At 46.6% G+C, this 21,976-nt stretch overlaps 2 protein-coding genes across 2 annotated transcripts in view; both read left to right on the top strand.

The window, feature by feature from the left end:
- Positions 1 to 21,677, top strand: part of LOC8039783 (ATP-binding cassette sub-family C member 2) — a 61,027-nt gene extending 39,350 nt beyond the window's left edge. Inside the window, 4 exon segments of the mRNA XM_040207036.3 lie at positions 1,861 to 2,019; positions 2,424 to 2,590; positions 11,797 to 11,991; positions 21,465 to 21,677. Coding sequence (XP_040062970.3) covers positions 1,861 to 2,019; positions 2,424 to 2,590; positions 11,797 to 11,991; positions 21,465 to 21,621 — 678 coding nt within the window. The 3' untranslated portion in view covers positions 21,622 to 21,677.
- Positions 3,530 to 6,367, top strand: LOC115308533 (putative nuclease HARBI1). The gene is made up of 3 exons (XM_040220809.3): positions 3,530 to 4,203; positions 4,564 to 4,778; positions 5,703 to 6,367. The coding sequence occupies exons 1-3, from the start codon at positions 3,601 to 3,603 to the stop codon at positions 6,019 to 6,021; spliced, it is 1,137 nt and encodes a 378-aa protein (XP_040076743.1). The 5' UTR covers positions 3,530 to 3,600; the 3' UTR covers positions 6,022 to 6,367.
- Positions 21,678 to 21,976: the final 299 nt, after the last annotated feature.

A 21,976-nucleotide genomic window follows, 5' to 3' on the forward strand; every position in this document is an offset into this window, starting at 1 on the left:
GCGTGATGTAGCGCTCCGTTAGCGCTTCAGAAGCGCTTTGTTAGCGCTCCGTTAGCGCTACAGAAGCGCTTTGTTAGCGCTCTGTTAGCGCTACAGAAGCGCTTTGTTAACTCTCTCACGCTCCTTGTGCCGTGCTTGCTGCTCCGGAACAGCGCGTGCTCGGCTATTCCTTTGTTGTTGTTTTTCCTTTGCCATTGAAAGAAGAAAAAGTAAAACAGCCGCTCTCCAAGCAAAGGGTCGGGCAGGCGACCCAGAGTCATGGACCTTGAGCCACTAATTAATTGGGTACGACCTCATCGCTTTCTATTCGATATGCGTGACCCTGGTTTCAAAGATACGCAGTTAAAAATAACCGCCTTCGAAATAGCTGTGTGTCTCGGTCCCTCAGCCTAGGAACAAGGTTCACCAAAAACCCGTTGGTATCTCGGTGGCGAAAGATTTCGAGCACCCAGAAGGCTCTTCTGGGCGTTAAGTCGTTTACACACATATATGCACTAATCGCGTATGTAAGGGCATTGGTCGCATTTCTATTTCAGCATCCCACATGTCCGCTTTGGTGCTGCTGATTCACACCCAACAACAGGAACCGGAACCGCAGTGCACGCGCTAATCCGCAGCACCGCGGTACAAGAAGCGCTACTGAAGCGCTAACACGGCGCTACTGAAGCGCTAACAAGCCGCTACTGAAGCGCTAACAAGGCGCTACTGGAGCGCTAACAAGGCGCTACTGGAGCGCTAACAAGGCGCTACAGAAGCACTAATCGCGCGCTGTGTTAGAACAACGTCACGCGCCAGGAAGCGCCACATGAGCGCTCCTTGGAGCGCTCACGTAGCGCTAACTTCGCGCTCCGCTGTATGTGTGAACAGGCCTTTATTGCATTGCGGCATTTGTGTACACTCTAGTGAATGATGCAGCCTGGCGTCTGATCGTTTTCAGAGCACACGCGTGATCAATTTGATGGTCGGTAGTGAAGGTACAGCGTTTGGCGAAACGAGGGGACGTATCGTACTCAGTTTTTGGTTGGCCCTGGTACATCGATTGTTCGTCAATATATGGTCGGCATGCTGTCACAGATCATGTGTCTTAGTTAGCAGCAGGGAGTTTTAGGGAACCGTTTTTGCACGTTCGAAACGGTACGATGTGCTGCCCGCTACGAACTGCGCCTATGAGAGTCTTCGGTGGTGGCGCATGCGCAGTTCGTACCGGAGGGCCCACCCTACCGTATCGGGTGTGCGAAAATGGTTCCCTAAAACTCCCTAGTATTGCGCTTATGTGCCCCCTTGTAAGCCACTGGCTGCGGACGTAGTTTTTAGCTCCCCATGTGTTTTGCGAAGATAATATTGTAGGTCTATTTTAAGTTTTATTGAGAGAAACGGGACAAACAACTGGTTACTAACTTAATAGGGCTTTATACTGGTCGTGTAAAATAAAGTTTGCAGTTCCACGTTGCATTTTTCCCCAAAAATACACGTTAATTATCTATCGTCCTGATTTTTAGTTTGTCGGTTCATTTGTATAAAATAAGTCTTCGCACTTGTAACTTACGCTTAAAAATAAATCTTTGCGCTTAGTGTATGCTTGCAGCTAACCTTTATTTTAAAAACTTTTTTTGCCTTAAATGACTTTTTTAATACGACCTAATTTTTGTTCATTTCGTAAGTATCATGGAATCGCGAATTCTTGATTTAATATATCACACAGGCGCATGACAACATTAGGAAATATTCCCGACCGGGGAAATAGTTCGCTACCGCGAAACAATGACAAAAGCATGCATGTCGACGCACTCGTGAAATATTGAACATTTGGTATAACATTGTTTACAGCCTATACTACGCCTTTCTAAACTTTCAACACAGGTAGGCGTGGTTGGTCGGACGGGGGCTGGAAAATCCTCCCTGGTGATGGCTCTTCTCCGCGTCTTGAAGAGCTCTCGAGGCTGCATCCGAATTGATGGCCGGGACATTGCTCGAATTCCTCTGCAGAAACTTCGCTCGGGCATCACCATAATCCCCCAGGTGGGCTGTTATTAATCGTTATTTGATCATCTCAGGGAACACAGGTAGAACCCATATAGTAAAATTTGACACGCGAGAAAAAGAAAGGCTTTGACTTCCACCAATTTACTACTTGGATGAATCAATGAATGAATGCTAACGGATATTATCTTTATAACGGGTTTTAGCTTATGCCACCTAGCCTAGAAACAAAAGATATCAAAAACATATGATTCCATCCCTCTCCCTTCTGAGCCAATCTTCCTTCCCCTTAGCTTTTTTGTCACTCTCACCAGCCGTTGTGGGATGTTCCCAGGAGTACCTTTGTGGTATCGGGCAAAAAAGCTAAAAACATCACCCCCGCTTTCTCTTCTCGGCGAAGCGGTCCTGATTTGTCCACTAACCCTTTGCTTCCAAAAAAATAGGATCCACAACTGGTTCGAGGAACTCTGCGAGAAAACCTCGATCCCACAAGGTCCCACACGGACGAGGAGATCTGGGCAGCCCTGGAGCAAGCTCACCTCAAAGATGTCGTGGCGAAGGATCCGAAACAACTGCTTTTAGACACTGGAGATGGGGGTTCCAGCTTCAGGTAAGAGCGAGAAACTGGGTGAGAGAAAGTGAGAGAGGCTTGATATTAAATATCTGAAATGAGTCGCAACGTTAGAGCTAAAAACATCAGGCTAAATATGATCCTCACAACAATTAGGTAACGATTTCTCTGATGTTTGATGGCATAAAACATGGGAGGGGAAGTCATAAAGCACCGTTTCACAAAGCTCGTAAGGTTCCATGCTGCCACGACGATGACGACAACAAAAATATACTATATATTTATACAAGCTATGATGTGATAAGTTTTTTTATATTAAAACAATGACGTGGCCAACCTTGGTACAATGTTCGGCTGCCATTGCTCACCAGAAACAACTTCCGAGGGTAAACACTCACTAGGTTCACAAATGTATTATCGGCGATCGAATGAACTGCCATGCAAATGTTTCCGGCATGTCTTGAATGCGTTGGCTCAGATGTTCACCAGAATGAAGCTGGAGACAAACCCATATTGAAAAGCGTTGTATCCAATACCTGTTGCCACGCCTGCACAGCGTCCAGATGACGAACACACCATGGCTCAACAGTCAGCTATCTTTCATTTCGCTTCAGACATAGTCTGAGAAATAGACATGGCACCTTATACTCCGTTTCATACTTACTATACCACTCTATCAAAGCTACTGGCGCGAACGCGTGGCTTCATGTATGGTTTTGTTTCCGCGAGAACGCGTGCAAATGGTCTGCCAGATCAGACCCCGTGCTCGCACTAGCAGCTTTGGCAGCGTTGTGCACTAAGTATGAAACGAAGTATAAATGGAACTTTCATTCCTGTCAGACGGGCTAATTTACCGCCGAATTCATAGATCCCACTTCACTCGAACTTAACTTCCAACGCCCTTGAGTGGGTGTCATTACGTTTCATAAATCCCCCTTCACTCGAAACGCTCCCTCGCCTCGCGCTTCACTCGGACTTTTCTCGAAAAAATTCAAGTGAGCGGTGGCACCGCCCTTCAACTACACTCGAGCCTCCCTTCATCGCAAAAGATGGCGGGTTACCCGGGTTATCGGAGTGATGCCGCTCGCAGGATCGCGTCTTTTGAGTTCGCTACTCGTGCGTGCGACCTTGTGTTCGGCGTTATGTACCCGCTCGGTCCGTCGGTGCCGCGGCGTAATCTATCGGACCGCCTGAACCCGATGGAGCTGTACAGTGACCGCCAGTTCCTCGCGAGATATCGCTTTACGAAGACGACGGTGAGGGAACTCCTGACGCTGCTGCCTCTCCAGCAAACCGGCGACAACCGAGGACTGCCGCTCACCCCCCTGCTCCAGTTGCTGGTCACCCTTCGCTTTTACGGCGCCGGGACCTTCCAGATGGTAGCGGGAGACCTGGTGCATGTCTCCCAGCCGACTGTCTGCCGCACAGTGAGGACGGTGACGACGCTCATCGCGAGGGTGCTCTTCCGAAGGCTGGTGCACTTCCCGGCTGCGTCGGAGTACCACGGCGTTATGCGCGACTTCTACGCAATGGGGCAGTTTCCTGGCGTCACGGGTTGCATCGACTGCACCCACGTGCGCATCAGAAGCCCCGGCGGAGATGATGCGGAAGTTTATCGCAATAGGAAAGGAGTCTTCTCCCTGAACGTCCAGGTGAGCTCATATTTCTTATACCCCCTTTATTGACGTAGCTTGCCTACTAAACTGCCAGGCTGGGAAGCATGGGTAATGCTCACGCAAAACGATTTCAGCTGTTCAACCCGATCATTGTAAAACATAGGGAAACCCTTTCATCAGCTGTGTTGTTGCTGCTTATTGTACACCTCTGGGCCCGCTCGAAATAGCCATTGCACAGCCTATACCTAGCTTGCATATGCGACGTTATTTACGGGCAACAGGCACGTAGCCAGCCCCGGGGGGGGGGGGGGGGGGGGGGGCAGTTGTTTCACTTGTTTTCGAGCATGAGCCAACTGGCCCAAATTGCCGTATTAATGCAATGTTATATACCTGCAGGCCATCACCGGCCCACAGCTACAGTTCTTTGATGTTGTGGCAAGTTGGCCAGGATCTGTGCACGACAGCCGCATCTTTGATGGCAGTCGTGCGCGTGCCCTTTACGAGGAGAGCAGAGTGCCCGGCGTCCTGCTGGGGGATATGGGCTATGCCTGTCTCCCTTTCCTGATGACGCCGCTCGCAAACCCTGGAGCGGCAAATAGTCCCGGAGGGAGGTAAGCCAAATCATCGGCAGAAGTATAAGATTTGTTTTGGTACTGCACTGACAACATCACTAATGTCTGTAATAGCAGGCAGTCATTGCCGGTGACAAACAGTTCTTCAAGCGTTTCATGGACAGATCACTTCGCCGATATCCAATGTTCTTTCCTACCTTGCCGAACCCTTGGCGGTTTCGACAAGGCTTGGTGCAAGCTCGAACTTGAGATTATTTTAGCACCGAGATGTTTCAATGGCGCCCTGTTATGGTTTCCATCCGTGACGTCACGAGTGGGATTTGCCTCGACGTGACGTCACCAGTTGTTATCCTGTCTACTTACCATCAGGTGCGACGACGACTTCGGTGGTGTGTTTAAAAAGCACAGTGGAAGCTAGGAGTCATTGCAATCCGAAAGTAACACCGTCAAAGCTGACAATCTGACAATGCTCATATGCCCACGGTTTGGCCAATCGTCGAAAGCTGACCGCAGCGGCGCTTTTGGTCGCGCACATCGCTAATGAACCATTTCCCCTAGCAGAGCGGAGCAAAGCGAGGTGTGATCGTGTGGTCTGTTTAAGACATAGCTTGCCCCGCCGTCGGTGGTTCATTCACTAAAAAGTAAATTCAGTCTAATTTTTCTTTTTCAGCATTAGGCAAATGAAAAAAAAATCATAAGATTTGACGACCGCGACCACTAAATTCAATCCACCTAGCAGAAGAAAACGTTTGTCGACGAAATGTCGCAAGAACGAAAAAGTTTCCATGAGATGTCAACAGTATCATGAAGCCGTGCGTGCACGAAAAGTTGTCAATAAAACATATCTAACCTCGACAAAAGAATGTCAACCTGTTATTTCCATACTGAAAAAGAAAATACAGTGATTGCAAGTATGTTCCCAGATGCCTAAAAATCGATCACATGCCTTACAATTTGATTTAGGTACAACAAGGCCCAGATCCGAACGAGGAACTCCGTCGAGAGGGCCTTTGGGGTCTGGAAGAGACGATTTCCCTGTTTGGATATGCGGCTCCAGCACAAGACTCGCCACTCATGCAGCATCATCACCGCGTGTGCGGCTTTGCATAATCTGGGACGTGCAAGAAATGAGCCCCTACCTCCTCCTCCACCCCCGCCACCAAGTCCCAGGGCACGGAATGCCAGAAGGCGGCGGCAGCCACACCTGCCACCGATTCTCCCGGAGGACTCTCCTTCGGGTCTGCGTATCCGGCAGAACATCATTCTGCTGAGCTTTACGTGAGCTGCACGTAGGCTCAAGAGGCCCATCACACAGGCCATGAAGGTGAGGAGTCGTACTTCCAAGTGTGTGATACTTCAGTTTGACTTTAAAAGTGAACCATCAGTAAAGCAGGCATAGCAGTTTGAACATGATTTATTGTGCAGCCTTCTGGCTCAGCTCCTGCAGCAGTATGTTTTCCTTGATACACAGGAGCTTCATCTCCATTTCGTGAATGGCATTTCTTTTTTTCAGCTCGTCCTCGCGCAATTTAATTTCCATTTCATGCAGCGCAGCTCTCTTGCTGAGTGCGTCGCGGTGGTCCTGTTCAAGGAAGTTGCAGCGCAGGGCATGCTCCTGCTGGACAAAGGCCATCCTCATATGGTTTTCCTCTGCGAGGCTCCTTTCCAGCAGCGCCATACGTCCTCCGACCTGGCGGGCACCACTGCCCACAGCTGCTGCCGCACTACCACTGTTGCACGCTGCAGCAGCCGCAGGTGTAGGAGCTGGTGACCCTGCAGTAGATGTCTGGCTAATCAGGCAAGCTGCTGGGGCTGCTGCAGGTCTATCAGCGATGCAGGCAGCCGCTGGTGACAGTGGTGCACCGACGTCTGAGGCAGGCCCAGCTGGTGAACCGGGCTCCTCTGCAATTGAAAGAACACGTAGAAGTTATGAAGTGAACAATGGGACATACATGAAGAGTAGAAAGGGTTTTTATAAGTTTGAGATTGTATTTTTGTTTTTCATGCAGTTGCAATTTGAAGTATTTGATTTTTTTTTCTGCTGCTGATCTAATGTGTAACAATGTTTTCATCCATTTTGAACCTGTGCCATAAACTAGGCCACTAGATCACTTAACCGTTTCCACCTTTTGGAGTGCTTGGTATAGATATTTCTTGGCAGAAATCATGCTATGATTATTTTAATACCCTGCGCTGTTTGTTTCTTTGTCAGGGGAGTATGTCATTGTTAGTCTGCAGTAGTTGCCATGTACTGTTTTGAAGCTGTATGGAACCCAGCCCTGCAATGATATATGTTACCTTGTACATAAGTAATGTACATGCTGTTCGCACCATTTGTTCATTTTTACTAAATTATCTTGAAATTGAATGTTGTCATGCACACTTTTTACTTTGTTATTGACGACACAGTCATCTTCAACAAGATTAATATTAGATGAGATGGTTGCTGCAAGGTCATTCATGATTATTAAAAAACGTAGGGGTGCCAGTATGTACTACTGAGGAACACCAGGTGAAACATTTCTGAAGGCAGACTCATTATGATCTATAACCGTATCCATGCATATCCATGAGAAGATCAGTGGGTAAAGACGAAAAGGTACCAGTTTAGAAAGTACAGGTCAAGACATGGAAACGGTTCAAGCATTCTACCCAAGTCGGCATCAAGAGGGTCCTCCTCGCCGTCCAGCATCGGCTGCAGTAGTCGGAGAACTGGGAGGCTGCAGACCGGGGGCAGATAGGGTGCCCCATCGCTGTCCTCCATATTTTCCTGTCTGTTGAACACGTGTGAGGCCACCGCCCCAACCAGCACGGAGGTGGCGCTCATTGGCTTGCCAGGTAGCCCCCCTCCTAAAGGAGCAAACAGTAGTCAATCTAGGCACTCCAAGTTCTAATGTTATCTAAGATCTGTTTTCCTTTTTAAATATACCCCAATTTATAGGCATGCATTTGCTGATAGGGAATGTTCATCCCCTCTGCCCCATGCGTAATGAAATGAAATATTGAGCATCTGGGTGTTGTCAGTTGTGATCTACTGTACATGTCCGCCGCAAAAACTGCAAGTAGAATTACTGATTTAACGGTAGTATTATATCGTGCTGCGGTTCCGTTCATGCTGCTCCATTGTCAGGTTACTACGGTATTCAACTGACAGCATTAGGTTGCATAACCGACTTGTCTGCGCACGTTCACGCTCCATCCCCCATGACAGGTATTCCAGAAACAACAGTTCGAAACAAGGGCGAATTTGTGACCGACAGTTCGGGCTACAAATGTGACCCATCGCTCATTCCGAGGCACTTTCAGCGCGATGAGAAACCTGAACGAGAGACTTGCCTGTTTTGTGGACCTTGTTTTTTTCTTTGGAATGGTCCTTCTTCGCTTTGGCCTTCACATTTTCCCACCATTTTTTTAGCTGTTTCACGTCCCGTCGATATACACCGTGGTTGCAGTTATACTCGTTGCAGAGTCGAATCCAAGTTGCCTTTTTTTTTGTTTAACGACGATTCGTCGGTCTTTTTACATTCGATGATTTTTTTGTACGTCATTACAAGTTCCATCAGTATTGCCTTTTCGATCTCTGTGAACCGCGCAGCGGGTGCCTTGGCCTTATCCATTACACGCTACGGAAATGAAAACTTAAAAAAAACAAACCAGCAGGGCAAGTAAACACGAAAAGGCAACGGCGGTGGTGGCGTTGGAACAAGGATATCGGAAGGACTTGGAATGTATTCAGCATGGATATTGATGGCTATATTGCTGGCCAATTTAGTTTGAAAGAAGATGCACGAGCTACGTTCGTTTCTGAAATCGCAACATGTTTGTTATGTGCTAATATTTCTTTATAAACACAAATTATGTAAACACACTAAGAATTAACTTACTTTTGTGGTCTTACGCAAAGTATAAATATAAATTTCTTTTCTACTCTCGCTCCCGGACGCATCCCGTAGAAGGGCTCCCTTCACTTGCTCGAGTGAAAGCGAAGTGCCATTTCAGAATGGTAAACCTCACTTCAAGTGGAAGTGCCCCTTCAACCGCCCTTCTGTAAGTGAAGGGTCGCCCTTCACTTGGCATGACTCGGAGTGACATCTATGAATTCGGCGGTTAGTGCACTTCAACCAAGTGCACTTCGCCTGTAGTGTCATTTTTTGTAGTGTGCCACACGGATTCTTCCTGAGGAACACACTGGGCATCGAGTGAGTTTGACAAACTCACCTCACTTGATCGAGTGCGTGGCATCGAAAGCAGTGTTTCAACAGTAAAACATAACAACACCAAAACCAAAAACGTGGCGTAAATTTTATTTTATAAAGAAGAAGAAATTCGTGGAAGAGGGGACAGAGAGTAGTGGCACCGCAAAATAAATAGTAGGGTGGACTCGGAGTTTAGGCTGATCTGTACCAAGATTAGCGCCGTGGTGAATTGATAAAAGACGACGACAAAGTCAGTCATTCCAAAGCTATCTTGGTTAGCAGAAAGGGATAGAGCATACCTCAGTTTCAGCATGTAACTATTCGAGACAAGACTATAATTATGATCTAATTAAGCAGTGTCAGGGCCTCCTCACGATCTAATTAGGCAGTGTCAAGGCCTCCCACGGAAATCTATAGATTTCCGTGGGACGGAGCGGAACGCCAAAGTTGAATATGCTTCTTTTTTATCTTGGCTTGTGATGATCGATCAGATTGATCCAATTGACGTAAAAATCGTTCAATAATGTAGCGTTGTTTTAGAACGCCGCTCCTAGGCACCCGTGTCCGGGTTGAGCGGCGTCGGCGTCGGCGTAACCGCGCGTTGCATTAAGAGATGTTTCCCAAAAAGACGTCAAATGTGACGTCATGTCTGTCGTCACGTGTGACGTCACGAGGATAAAAATTTCCCCATGAATTTGGCGGGAAAAGTTTTCGCTAAATTTAGCGGGAAAAATTTTCCCCCAGGACGTCACGTGACGTCACACGTGAAATTTCACGTAACGTGTCATGTGACGACACATCAATTTAACGTAAAAATTTCCCCGCTAAATTTAGCGGGAAATGTAGCGAAACTTTTCCACTTAATGGAAGAGGAGCAGGAGAGTAGGATTGAAGGGTACAAAGGGGGCGCAGCTCCATACCCTCCCCTTCGTACCCTTCCCTCCTCCTCCTCAAGAGCTGCGCTCCAATTCGGTATTACAGAAAATTGGAAACATCTAATTTTTTAACGTGTCTTTATTAAGGGATCTTGGTGGCCGAGTGGGCTGGCGCACACCAGATAAAACTCGCGCCACAGAACCCAGTGATCCTGAGCTCAATCCTCAGCCCCGCCCGAAGTACACACTTCCGATGTAGTGAGTTCGGGGAGCACACTACGCTCGATCCGGTGGACAGAGTGTGTAATCTCGATAGCAGTGTTCAAGGAGTAAAAATAATAAAAAAAAAATTAACGCTGCGTAAAATTATTATTTCAATAGGAGTAATATTAGATGCGCACTTGTTTTGTGATGGCAAGGAAGTAGTGTATTGTAGAAAAGCAAGCGGTTAATCTAGTTTCCAGCTTTGGCCCCTTCGCAATGGCCAGCGACGGCGAGGGGCCTATGTTGCGCTTTCTGGACTTCCACGGCGACTAGGGATAAGGAAGTGACGTCAACAACGCAGCAAGCGCAGATTAAGTGTTGATTTTGTTTTTTTCTGTCAACATCCAATCTGCATTTGTTGTATCGTTGACGTCACTTCCTACTCCCTAGTCGCCGTGGGAGTCCAAAAAGCGCTGCATAGGGCCCCAGGAGGCACCTGCAAGACTCCACCAGCAATCTGAAGGTGGCAGGAGAGACGGGAAAAGCTCGCTTGAAATGGAACTCGCCCAAATGGGGCAAGGTGTCTTCGGACCACCGTTCGTTCCTCTGGAAATTCCACCGTTCTCAACTGGTCACGGGTAGGCTGTCGGTCATAGGAGTGGCTATGGTGAAGGGATTAGCCTGCAGCTGCTGATCGATGTCACTCGAAATTCTTGCCCGTGCGTCGGCATCCAGCTCCAGCTGCCTCTTATTTGAAAGGCGTTGGACTCTCACGGAGAAACGTGTGCCCAGCACGCGCTTCCACCGTTCAACATTGCGGTTGTCGCTCTCCAGCTCGTCCTCCACACACTCCATGATGCTTCGTTGTGGCGAGTGCATGGCCAAGTGGGCTCGCGCACATTAGCTCGAAGCACGCGGAGTGAATGCTCGCGCTGCGGAACCCAGGGGTCCTGGGCTCAATCTCCACCCCTGCCCATTTCGGTCTGGATGTCTAGATTTTGGATTTGCCTGGCTTGTAATGGCTGATCGTGGTCATCAAATTGGATTTAAATTTGAATTAAGCTCGTGACTGAGCGCTACGATGTGTGATGACGTGTTTTAATAAGACGACGTAGTTATTTATGAAAACATGCGTACGCACTTGAATATTTTGCGTGCCAACTACTTTACCCATCATCATTGCTATCATTTTGAAGAGACACTAAGTTTTCCCGTGTAGCAACAGCACACTTGGAGTGCGTTCCGACGGGTTGAAGTGCACTCGCTGGAAGTGCACTAAACGAATCCGTCTGACAGGGGTATTAGACATAGACCTTCTTAGATACCACTTAGACAAAGATTTTACATCTTAGATACTCATTAGGAAGAGACCTTGCACCTTAGATACAACGTAGACGTAAACCTTACACCTAGGATACACCTTAGATGCACCTTAGACATAGTCCTTATACCCTTTAAAGTATAGACTTTAGGTAGACATGGTACCTTAGATACACCTTAGATGCACCTTAGAAATGGACCTTACAGAGAATATGCACCTTAGGTGTAAATCAAAGAACTTAGATATAGACCTTACACCTTAGATACACTTTAGATGCACTTTAGACAGACATTATACCCTATATTCACTTTAGGCGTAGACCTCATACTATAGATACATTTTAGACATAAACCTTACATCTTAAGCACTTTCTCTTTCAATTGACCTTAGCACAGCATTCGAGCAATAGACAGTGCTAACATGTTTACGAAATGAACAGCGCCCGTATAATCTCATGGCAGTGTGGGTCAACGTCAGCTGGTATGCCTCGTCCGGGCTCTGCTGCGGAAGCCCAGGCTGCTTGTCCTGGACGAGGCCACGTCACAGATGGACGGTGACACAGATCAGCTGATCCAGGCTACGCTTCGGGAGGCATTCGGCCAGTGCACGCAGATCACCATAGCGCACCGGTTACACACCGTGCTCGATCACGACAAGTAAGTGGACAAGCACAGTCTATCGTAAGAGCTAGCTAGAGGTAATTGAAGAAAACAAACTTGAATGGCGCTAGCTCGGCTGTAACATCCATACTGTGGTGCGATATAGTATATTATAAATTGCCAATGTTACTATCACCCAGCTAGATGCCGAAGAAAAAAAGAATGTAAATGACTTCGATATAGCAGGGCGCTTTCTCCAGACAAAGGTTATATGCATATAAAATGTTTCAGTCTCGGAAACCTCTCGTGGGAATTCATGTCAGTAGAAACATTCACAGTTGTTGCAAACGAAAAATTAGAGTTTTCGGTTTGGAACCGGCTGTAGCTTGATCATCTGAGGCGTTTCATAAACTGTCCTTGTATTTCCCGTGTGCACACGCGCTGTACTGTTTCCTGGCTACAGGCTAAGCGTCCAGTCAGTCTCTTTTCATTGAAGGTACGTGTGCCCAAAAGTACGTACACGCAACTCCTGTTATCCATGCCATTTAAGTTAAAATTCGAGTGCGTGAAAATAGCTTTATATTAGTAGCTTCTTTTCTGGAACCAGCGACGTTCATTGTGTTTATTGTTTACAGTATGTTTCGCGCTAAATACGCCCACCATCATTAGATTGTTGAGAAAATTTTTTTTAATATAGCTATTAAAGTTAACTATAGCTAAAAGTTATTCTGCAATTTCGAAATATAAAGCCCAATTTTTCGTTATACAATGACATATCTTTCACCTATCGCTTGAGTGTATCTATGAGCAGATGCTCTTACCGAAAGCATAATAACTGTTTCTGTTGTCACTCGAGTTAAACTATGATGTGCATCGAAATGGTTAGAACCCTCCTTGCATAAGTCCTGCGAGAGTATTCACTTCCAAGTTGCGCGTACGCGGTTCCGCTTTCTTTTTCTATTGGTCACACACTGACGCCATTTTGAGAGTGACCTGATTGCTGCAGTTTGCGCCTCGCATCATTTCAGTTGAAGTGAATAGAACTGTCCGCCGACTCAAAAACCCGGTCTCCAATAAAAAAAAAAGAATTGGGATGTGAGCAATGTCAGCTCCATAGAGACCACAAATCGTCCTGAACAATTTTCCAACGTTTATGGGCTAACCACAACAAAACAAGTAATGAACACGGGTTCAAATCCGTAGTGAAAGAGGAGAGAGCATTCTTTATCCTGTAGCGTTTTGCGTCCGGGTCACCAACGTAGCTTGGCGACGGATGTTGGTTATCACGTCCGGGTCAACACTGTAGGTTCTTGTTCGTCCGGACCACCAATGTAACTTCCGAGTCGGGTCGGGAGCAACCCAAAGAGCGACATTGGTGATCGGACGTGATAAGCAACATCCGTCGCCTCGCTACATTGGTGACCCGTTCGAAAGAATACTTTTCTTCTCAAAGAAAGCCCTCTTCAGCCATCAAGCTCATCATATTCCGTACGGGTCACCACCGTAGCGTCTTGCGTCTGGGTCACCGAACTAGCGTGGCGTCGACGGATGTTGCTTATCACGTCCGCGCCACCAATGGGTTGTCTTGGGTTGCTCCCAACCCGGCTCGGAAGTTACACTGGTGAAAAGGACGAACAAGAACCTACAATCCATTGCGGTGCAGCAGGCTGTCTCTGGTCACAGACGATTTGGTGGAGTAGATGGACGGAAAGGTTCTGTAGAACCGCCACTTTGCTACTTCTGAGGTTGCAACACATGTCTATAAAGTTTCGAAGTCACTACTCCACGAAATTTTTACGAATCACTTTAGTAGCGAAAATTGTTTTCACGATGCATGCGAAAGATGTTGACTCAAGAAGCAAGAGGCATATTTAAATTAAGGTGAGTATTGACATTTGAGAAGTTCGCCGAACTATGGATGGATGTTCCTGGCCTTTGTAACGGGCGGTAGCTTACGCCGCCTAGCCTAAGTCTAAATAGACAAACATACTACTCCTCCTGCCCTTCTAAGCCAATTTTCTCCCCCTAATTATCACCAGGCAGTGTAGGATATCACCAAAATAACCTTCGGGGGATTGGACAAAAAAAAAAAAAAAGAAGCTAAAAAACATCTCCCCCCCATCCCCTATTTCCCCCCCGAGTATTTCCCCCGGCGAGGAAGTCGCGAATTTTCCTCTGGTCAAACCTTTTCGGCGGACCACAGAACCGGACCCACTGGGGGACAGGGTTGAGGCTTTAGGCCGGAGCCACGCTGTAAGGAGTCCCAATTTTCCTCTGTCCCTCATGTCCCCAGCTCTGCTAGTTAGTTGTGCATCATTCAGTTTTTCCTAGATAATTTCCACCAATCTTTGAATCGCCTCGTTAATACGGTAATCCTTTTCTTTTACGTCATTTCATCTCTGCCAGCGAACCCAAGGTCCTGGCAAAATCTGTTACCCCTTCAGAAAGGGCAAGGCGAAGACCCGTGCAATGCAAAACAAAGTGCTGTAGTGTCTCATTCTCATTATGGCAGGCAGCACATAATGTGTCTGTCTACTGAAATTCAGCCCTGTACGTCCTCGTCCTTAATACTCCCGTTCTCGCCTCAAACAGCAAAGGACCTCCCAGAGAGTTGTCGAATACATTTGTCTTTATTACGTCCTGTTTTTGTGTGTTGTACATTGTTAGAGCTTTTTTTCCTCCATTTTTACGTCCCAGATTTTCCTTTCTGCCTCTTTCACTCCAATTTCCACTGAAGTATTCTGCTCAGCCCCGCCGCTAGTGTGTAGGTATTTAAATTTAAGCTTTCGGGTTTGGTTTGTACATTTTCTGTTAAAACTTTTCATGTATAAATACTTGAGTTTCTTCTGTGCCCACCGCCTATAATCCATTTCGGTCAACCTTTGTTCGAATTTCAATTTACAAACTGCTTCTCTGCTCTCAAAAGACGACCAGCCCTAGTCCACCTGTACTCCCTCATTTGGTGTCTTTCCGTGTGCTCCCAGTGCCAATCCGTTTACGCTTCTTCGACGAATTTCTAATCCTTATTGGACCTCTGATTTTATGCACGGTACCTCACTGCCAAAGAACAGTCCTGGTACCATTACTCCTTTCCGTACACCTCTGACCGCTTCATATCTCTGATAGATTATAGCTTCGGAGGGCCTTGAGCTTCTAAATAGATGAATTTCCTTTCCTGTTTATAATTATATTCTCTTCTTGTTCCTCTAGATATTTCTTTCCCTCACTGAGCTAGACTCCCAGATATTTGAATTTTCCTACCTGGTCTATTACAATGTCCTGTATCCTCAGGGCTTCCCTCTTTTCGTCGTTAAACCCAAATACTCCAAACATATCACTACTAAAACTCATGCCCAAGGTGTCCCCTTCCTCTCCACATATTTCAGCTAGTTCCTGTAACGTATCCTGGTTAACTGCCGTAAGTACTATGTCGTCCGGATACATCAGTCCTGATATTACCTGTACTACATTTCTTCCTTCTTCCATATAATTCATATCAAAAACCTTATTTACTCTACTCTTATTTATTTTCCATTTCATTGAAATATAGTACGAAGATCAGAGGTAACAGTGGACTATCCTGCCTGAGCCCCCTTTTTATTGCTGCGGGTTGTGTAGTTTCTGCATCCCAAGTTATAGCTACCTTATTGTCTGTGTAACTGCTGAATAAACCGAACCACATGTGCATCTAAGTTATACTCCTTCAGCCGACCCAGAGTATTCACTGGCTCACATTATCGTGAGCTCCCTTAATGTCTAAAAAAATCTTACCATAGAGAAGTTCGGTTCTCCACTGCAATTTCCATACATTGTGTGGCGACGGATAAGTTTTTTTTCCAGTCTTCTATCTCTTCGGAATCTGTTTTGGAGTTCACCCAGTATTTACATATATTCTGCACATTACCCTATTTTCCGCTTTACTACCTGCATAGCTAATCTGTTTATAACTGAAGTTACCGCTATTGGGCGATATGCCATAATGTAGACTGTGGTTCCCTTTGCCTTGATAGCCTCATTTTACTTAGTTTCCAATCATTGGGTATTTCTCCTACCTTAATTTGTTTTTATTTAACACATGCCATAACTTGAATGTGCTTGCTTTTCCTATTGTCTTAAAGGGACCCTGCAATCCTATTTAAGCATCTACCTTTTTTGCGGTTTCCACATCTCTTGGGGTTCGGGCAAGCGAGCGGGCACGAAGTGCGCAACTAAATATCAGTACGTCATATTTTAACCGGACGACGCGCAAAGCTCCTCCACCTACGGTGGCAACCCGCGGTGCCAAAAGCGCGCGATATGTGACATCGTTGGTCCTGGCCTTACGACTGGTCAAGCCGCTAAAACCTTCTTTTTAGTCGAAATACAAAATTTAAGTGGCGCAAACCGTTTCAATTATGTATGAAAGTAGATTTTGTTCAGTATTTTAGATCAGAAAAGAAACAAATGCAGTTTATAAAATACGGAAACAAGAAATGACCCGTCGACATATCCGCCACCAAACGGTGGAAAAGGCGGCGCATACTAGAAAGGGGTAGCTGGATCAGGCACCGACGAGCGGAGACTCTAGAAAGGTGCCGGATGTACGCGGCGGGGCTGCGGTCGTATACGGTCTCGAGGATCCCACCTGCTCCGAGCGTTCCGAAGGCCTTCGGCAGCAGGGTTGACTTGTGCTTTGACCATTTGGCGGTATGGCAGCGCGAAGTGGCTCCCGTTCTGAACTGATCTTTGCACTGTGTTTGATGCCGAATAAGTGCGCGCAGCAAATGCAATCCGAACCGCCCTGGCCGCACGCTTCATACAGCCTATCCAGAACATGCTTTAGTGGCGTCCTCTCGTGCCATCGACACGGAGTGCGGCAGCCGTGAGCGCTCGATGAGCTCACTACCCCTCCTCTAGTTCACGGCCACTCAAGCGACCAACGACATCATGAAGGAGGTTATTTTTTGCTTGTTTTCGTAATTTATATTTGCCTACAACTTTTAAAATAAATCGAAATTTGAGAAAAGAAAAGTTTCCTTAAGTTACTACGTTTAGTGCACTCAGGTTCGGTGCAAATTAAAAACCAGCAAAAAAAAGTCCTTGCAGGGCCCCTTTAAGGAGTTCCATGGGTATGTCGTCTGGGCCTGTCGCTGTACCTGCTGGAACCTTACTTTCTGCCTTATCCTACCCTCTTGTGGTCGTCTTTATTGTTATACTATTCTGCTCTTCCTCTACACTGCTGCTGTCAGTGCTATCCACTGTCACCCTCTGTTCAAGCTGTGCAAAAGCCTCTTCGATTGTCGGCCTAATATATTCCCCTGCCCCTTCCCCTTTCTCTTCTCCCCTCCTGTATAGTCAATATGTGCTTGAAATCCTCTGTCTTTCCTGCGCTTTAATATGCTCCCAAAACTTTTTTGCCGCATTCTTATTTTTATAATTTATTTTCATTATCCACTGCACTTATGCACTCCCAATTTTGGCCTGTATAAAGCTGATGCCTCCCTTTTCCGCCTCTTGGAGTTTTTCCTATTTTGATGGTACTTTAGCTGGCAAGGCTCCCCTTTTCTTTGCCCACCTACGCTCCCTACATGCCTCTTGGCGCCGTAATATGGTTGCCTTGACCGCCTTATTCGGCCAGCTTTTTTGTTTGTGTCTTCGTTTTTACTTTCCCCTTTGTTTATTTTGATGCTTCTCTAATTATTTTTTAAAGATTCCCATTAAATCCTCATACGTCCAATCTCTTTCTGCTCGTTTCGAAACTATGTTCTCAATACGTTAAGGTACTTTTTGTATTTAAGCTTCACTTAGTTTCGGATTACCCGCTCGTTCTTGTGCTTGCTGTTCCGGTTCGGAAACGCCAAATTTAATCTTAATTGTTTCGTGGTCACTCCCTAAACGTTTTGTACCCTTCCTGATCTATTTCCCTACTTCCTAGTATGTCTATTAGCTTGTGGGACATGAGGCAGCAGTCTATTGTTGAATGTGAGTTGTTTCGCTCCAACATTAGTTTCCCGTCGCATTTTACTTGTGCATTAACTAACACTAGGTCCAGGGCATCACAGAAATATTCTAGAAACTTTTCGGTTGTATTTTTTACTCCGCCAAACTATTCTAAGTAGGCATTCATGTCTCATGATAATTATTTCCTGATTAAGGCCAATTTCTCTGTTGTCCCTCGATATACATGTAAAGTGTTGAGTATTTTTCTCCTTTGAGCCATTTCCTGTTTTCAGGTAAGCAAACCCCAGAAGAGTTTTGAGACCTGTTACCCTACCTTTCAGCCATAAGTGTTCTCAGCAGCTTTCCTTCTCTCTTTAACAGTCCTGTCCTTTAACTAACATGCCTAGACCTTTGCCTTTGCGTACACCCATACTCCGGTTTCATTTAATCAAGGAGTAGCCTGGCATGTAAGGTAGTTCCTCTTTATCTCTAAGGTGAGTTTCCGCTACCCCATACGCTGTGAAATTTTCAGCTTCTAATTGTTCATTTTGTTCCTCCTCTCGCTTAATTTTGTTCCCACATCCCTGCATACTTATGAAGCCTATATTGAGCCGAGTCTTTCTCTTCTTTCTACGGGGCTTCCTCCTGCTCTCCCTGCTGCTCTTGTGGAACTCACACTCAGGAGCTTCCCCCGATTGTGGTACGGGTACATATGGTACCGGTACATCTACACCAGTGCCCTCCGGGCTCCGTTGGTACCCTAAAAAAAATCTAATGCATAACGCTTAATCCGATCTCCTATCGTACTACCTGTGACTCCACTGTAGTGAATGCCCTATGCAAATGGGTCGGAGTGAGCCTCATACACCACCCTGTTTACTTCCAATACGCCGCACTGAAGCCGTTGGCTCATCGCCCTAATCACCCGGTTAGCTTGCACCACCCGCTGTCCTGTCTAAAAAGACTCCCCAGACCTTTGGGTAGTGCATATTGGGCATCTGCACACTCTCGGAGACCTCCCTCAGCTTACGCAAACCAGCCTCTTCGTGTCTGCGGAGGTTCTGGCTCCTTCCCGTCAACACATCATTGAGTCCCGCATGCACTACTACTAGGTTATCTTCCCCCATTTCACCCCAGAGCTCTTCCTTCGCTCTCGCAATAGCGTCGACGATGCACTTCCCTGACTGGGCCGCTACGTTTACCCTCCCGTCCCCTTTCAACCTGGCCAGTAGGCACCCTTTAACCCTTGTTACGTTCGAGTCTCCTACCACCAATACTCTCTTAGCCTCCGGCTGCCTGCCTTCACTCCCTTTCCCTCCTTCCCTGTTCTGCGGCTGACTCCCTTCAGCTATTTGCGCTACCTCACTTTGTGTCTCTGGGTTTTCCACCGCGTCCTTTACTACCCCGCTAGTAACCTGCGCCACTACGGCACTCTAGGGTTGAGGAGCCGCTACCGTCCCGTTGACTTCCACCTGTCCACTAGCGCTTCCTTCCCCTGAGACTGCCCTTCCCGCTACGTTCGCTGTGGCCTCCCTCCTCAGCTGCTCCAACCCAGCCTCGCACTCCCTCTTACGCTACCCCATCTCAGCTTTCCACACTACCCCCTTTTTGAGCTCCTCCTCTTGTCTCTCAAGCTCCACCCGCTACTACCGCTCCTCACTAAGCACGCCTACCATGCGCTCCATCTTTCTTTCCCATTCCCTGATGAGCTTCTGAATTTCTAAGTTTAGTTTTTCCCTCTTAGCTGACACCTCGACCTGAGTCTCCAGGACCACCCGCTTCTCTCGCTCTAATTTAAGCTCCCGCTTGAACTCCTTAACCCTAGCTGCGCACAATTTAAATCCCTCCACAACTCTCTCGCAGATTCGACCAAACCAAGCTACCCTCCTCCACCTCCGCTAAGCTATCAAAATCTGTCTCATCTAGATGCACCCACCGCATGCATTCACCACACTAACACTAGGTGATCACACCCTTTTTGAGGTATCCTGCGCCCAGACATCGAGCCTATCTACCTTAAACTGTTCCCGCCAAATATTACAACAAAGCCGTATTCTAGCCTAACTTGCTAGCGGCCTCCTGGCGGCCTAAACGAGCCTAAATTCCTATCCTAGCGCTTTCTAAATCTATGGAAACTATTTCATGCACGCTAGAACGAAATCTACAAAGGAAACACCAAATACACTTAATTTCGCATGCCTTTTATATCCAAACCTGTGGATCGGATATAAAACATATGCGATCCACAGGTTCGACTCCGAGCAGGTTCGACTCCGAACAAGTTCGACTCGAACAACTCCGGACAAGTTTGACTAAGAACAAGTTTGACTCAGAACAAGTTTGACTCCGAACTAGATCAACTTTGAACTATACTCCGTCTCACTAGTTGTGTGCAGTGCAGCCGAAGGCAACGCCAGGAGAAGAGAGAAAGGGTGAGCACTAGGAGTGCGGGACCGGAGAGGAGGACAACGGAATGCAAGGGGAGAATGAGAGCCCTGGGAACGTTAAACAGGTTTCTTTCCTCCTCTCCAGCCTTCCTGATGCTTGCCCTTTCTCCCCTCAGCTGGCGTTGCCCTCGCCTGTACTGCAGGCAACTAGTGACACGGAGTATAGGGAGTATTCACTGGCGGTCATAGCTGAGCTCGCTGCTGCTTTCTTACCACCGGGGAAGAGAGAGAGGGGAAAGATGCTTTTGTACAAATTTTTAGTGGCAAGTTAATCTGCTATAATCTTCTGGAGGGAGAATAGCGACGTTTGGGGGAAGCCTGGGACCAACAAAAAAGAGAGTCCCGGTGATAAGAAAATTTTTCCTTCCCCTCTTCTCGAGCGGTTGCCCTAGAGCTGACGGGAAACTCTTCCCGGGCATGCGCTGTGAGCAGTTACCTCAAATATGGCGCCCAGTGAATACCCCCTATAGTTAAACTCCGAACTAATTCAACTCCGAACTAATTCGACTTTTAAACAATGTTGCTTGACTTATACACAAAAAAAATTGAAATATCCGGGAAAATATTTTTATTGATTTGTTCGTTTTACATATGAAAAGTCATAAAACTAATTACGTGAAATTTAGTAATTTAGTTAGCTTGTGAATTCAAAGCAGTGCACCCTATAAACATTCAATCTATTCCCTGCTAGGTGGCGTCAGCTTCTTTATTTCTGCCCACTCGCATAATAATCGAACTTCAGGCGAACTTTTGTTAGTTTTGACAAAATGCGCCGCAAGACAGAGACAGAGTAAGGAAGACGACGCTCTTCGCGTCGCCTCCTTTACCCTGTCCCTGTCTCTCGGCGCATTTTGTAAAAAGAGGTCATGTACCAACTGGCCCATCTGTCACTATTGAAGTTTTGCCAAACTTCGCGGTAAAAGAATAATAGAAATGTCGAGATTGGGCTGGTTGGCAACATCTCTCAGTAGATTACTTCTGCCACGACATAAAAAAAAAAGAATGTCCTAACATCACGCGCTGGAAAATTTATTAAGGTATTCGCACAAACTAAAAACGAGCCATTTCACAGAGAATGTCGCAAAAGCTTCTTAATTAAAATATAACTGACTTTCTAGACGCCAATACGTATACGCTTCTTTACGTTTTTCTTTGTTCTTGCAGGATTCTCGTGATGAGTGACGGCTGCGTTCTGGAATATGGGACGGTTGCAAACTTGCTCTCCAATCCATCCTCGGTGTTTCGAAACATGGCCAGAGACGCATTAATCCAAACAGACTCGGAGAAGCCAACGAAGCTTTTGGCGGCTTCCCGTGGGTAGTACCAGCACCGACGCTACGTCATCGCCCAAAGTTGATTGGATCTCTTTCCAGTCGCCCCGACGATGTATCTCTGTGCTGTGTCGCCCATCATCGTATCATCGTCCGCAGCAAACGAGGTTGCGGTATCAGGCGATAAAGGGCGCCGAGAAGTAATCAGAAAAAAAAAAAGCGAGAACATTATATGTTATGTTCCACGTTTCCTAAACTACCTATACTAACCACATTTTCAGAATACCAAGGGCTTACTTCTCCCAGCATGCTATTTATTGTCTCTAAATTCAAATAGCTATTGAGAAAGCTGTAAATAAACGTTATAGGCCAAAAGGAACATTCAAAGTTTCCCGAGCTCTCTAG

The sequence above is a fragment of the Ixodes scapularis genome, unplaced genomic scaffold, assembly GCF_016920785.2.
Source record: "Ixodes scapularis isolate PalLabHiFi unplaced genomic scaffold, ASM1692078v2 PGA_scaffold8__174_contigs__length_109621045, whole genome shotgun sequence".
Taxonomy (NCBI): Eukaryota; Metazoa; Arthropoda; class Arachnida; order Ixodida; family Ixodidae; genus Ixodes; species Ixodes scapularis.

Bases quoted from the DNA above. Each gene is read 5' to 3' on its own strand.
- LOC115308533 (XM_040220809.3), top strand. From the start codon at position 3,601: ATGGCGGGTTACCCGGGTTATCGGAGTGATGCCGCTCGCAGGATCGCG. The intron at 4,204-4,563 runs GTGAGCTCATAT...ATATACCTGCAG, and splicing joins TCTTCTCCCTGAACGTCCAG to GCCATCACCGGCCCACAGCT. The intron at 4,779-5,702 runs GTAAGCCAAATC...AATTTGATTTAG, and splicing joins GCAAATAGTCCCGGAGGGAG to GTACAACAAGGCCCAGATCC.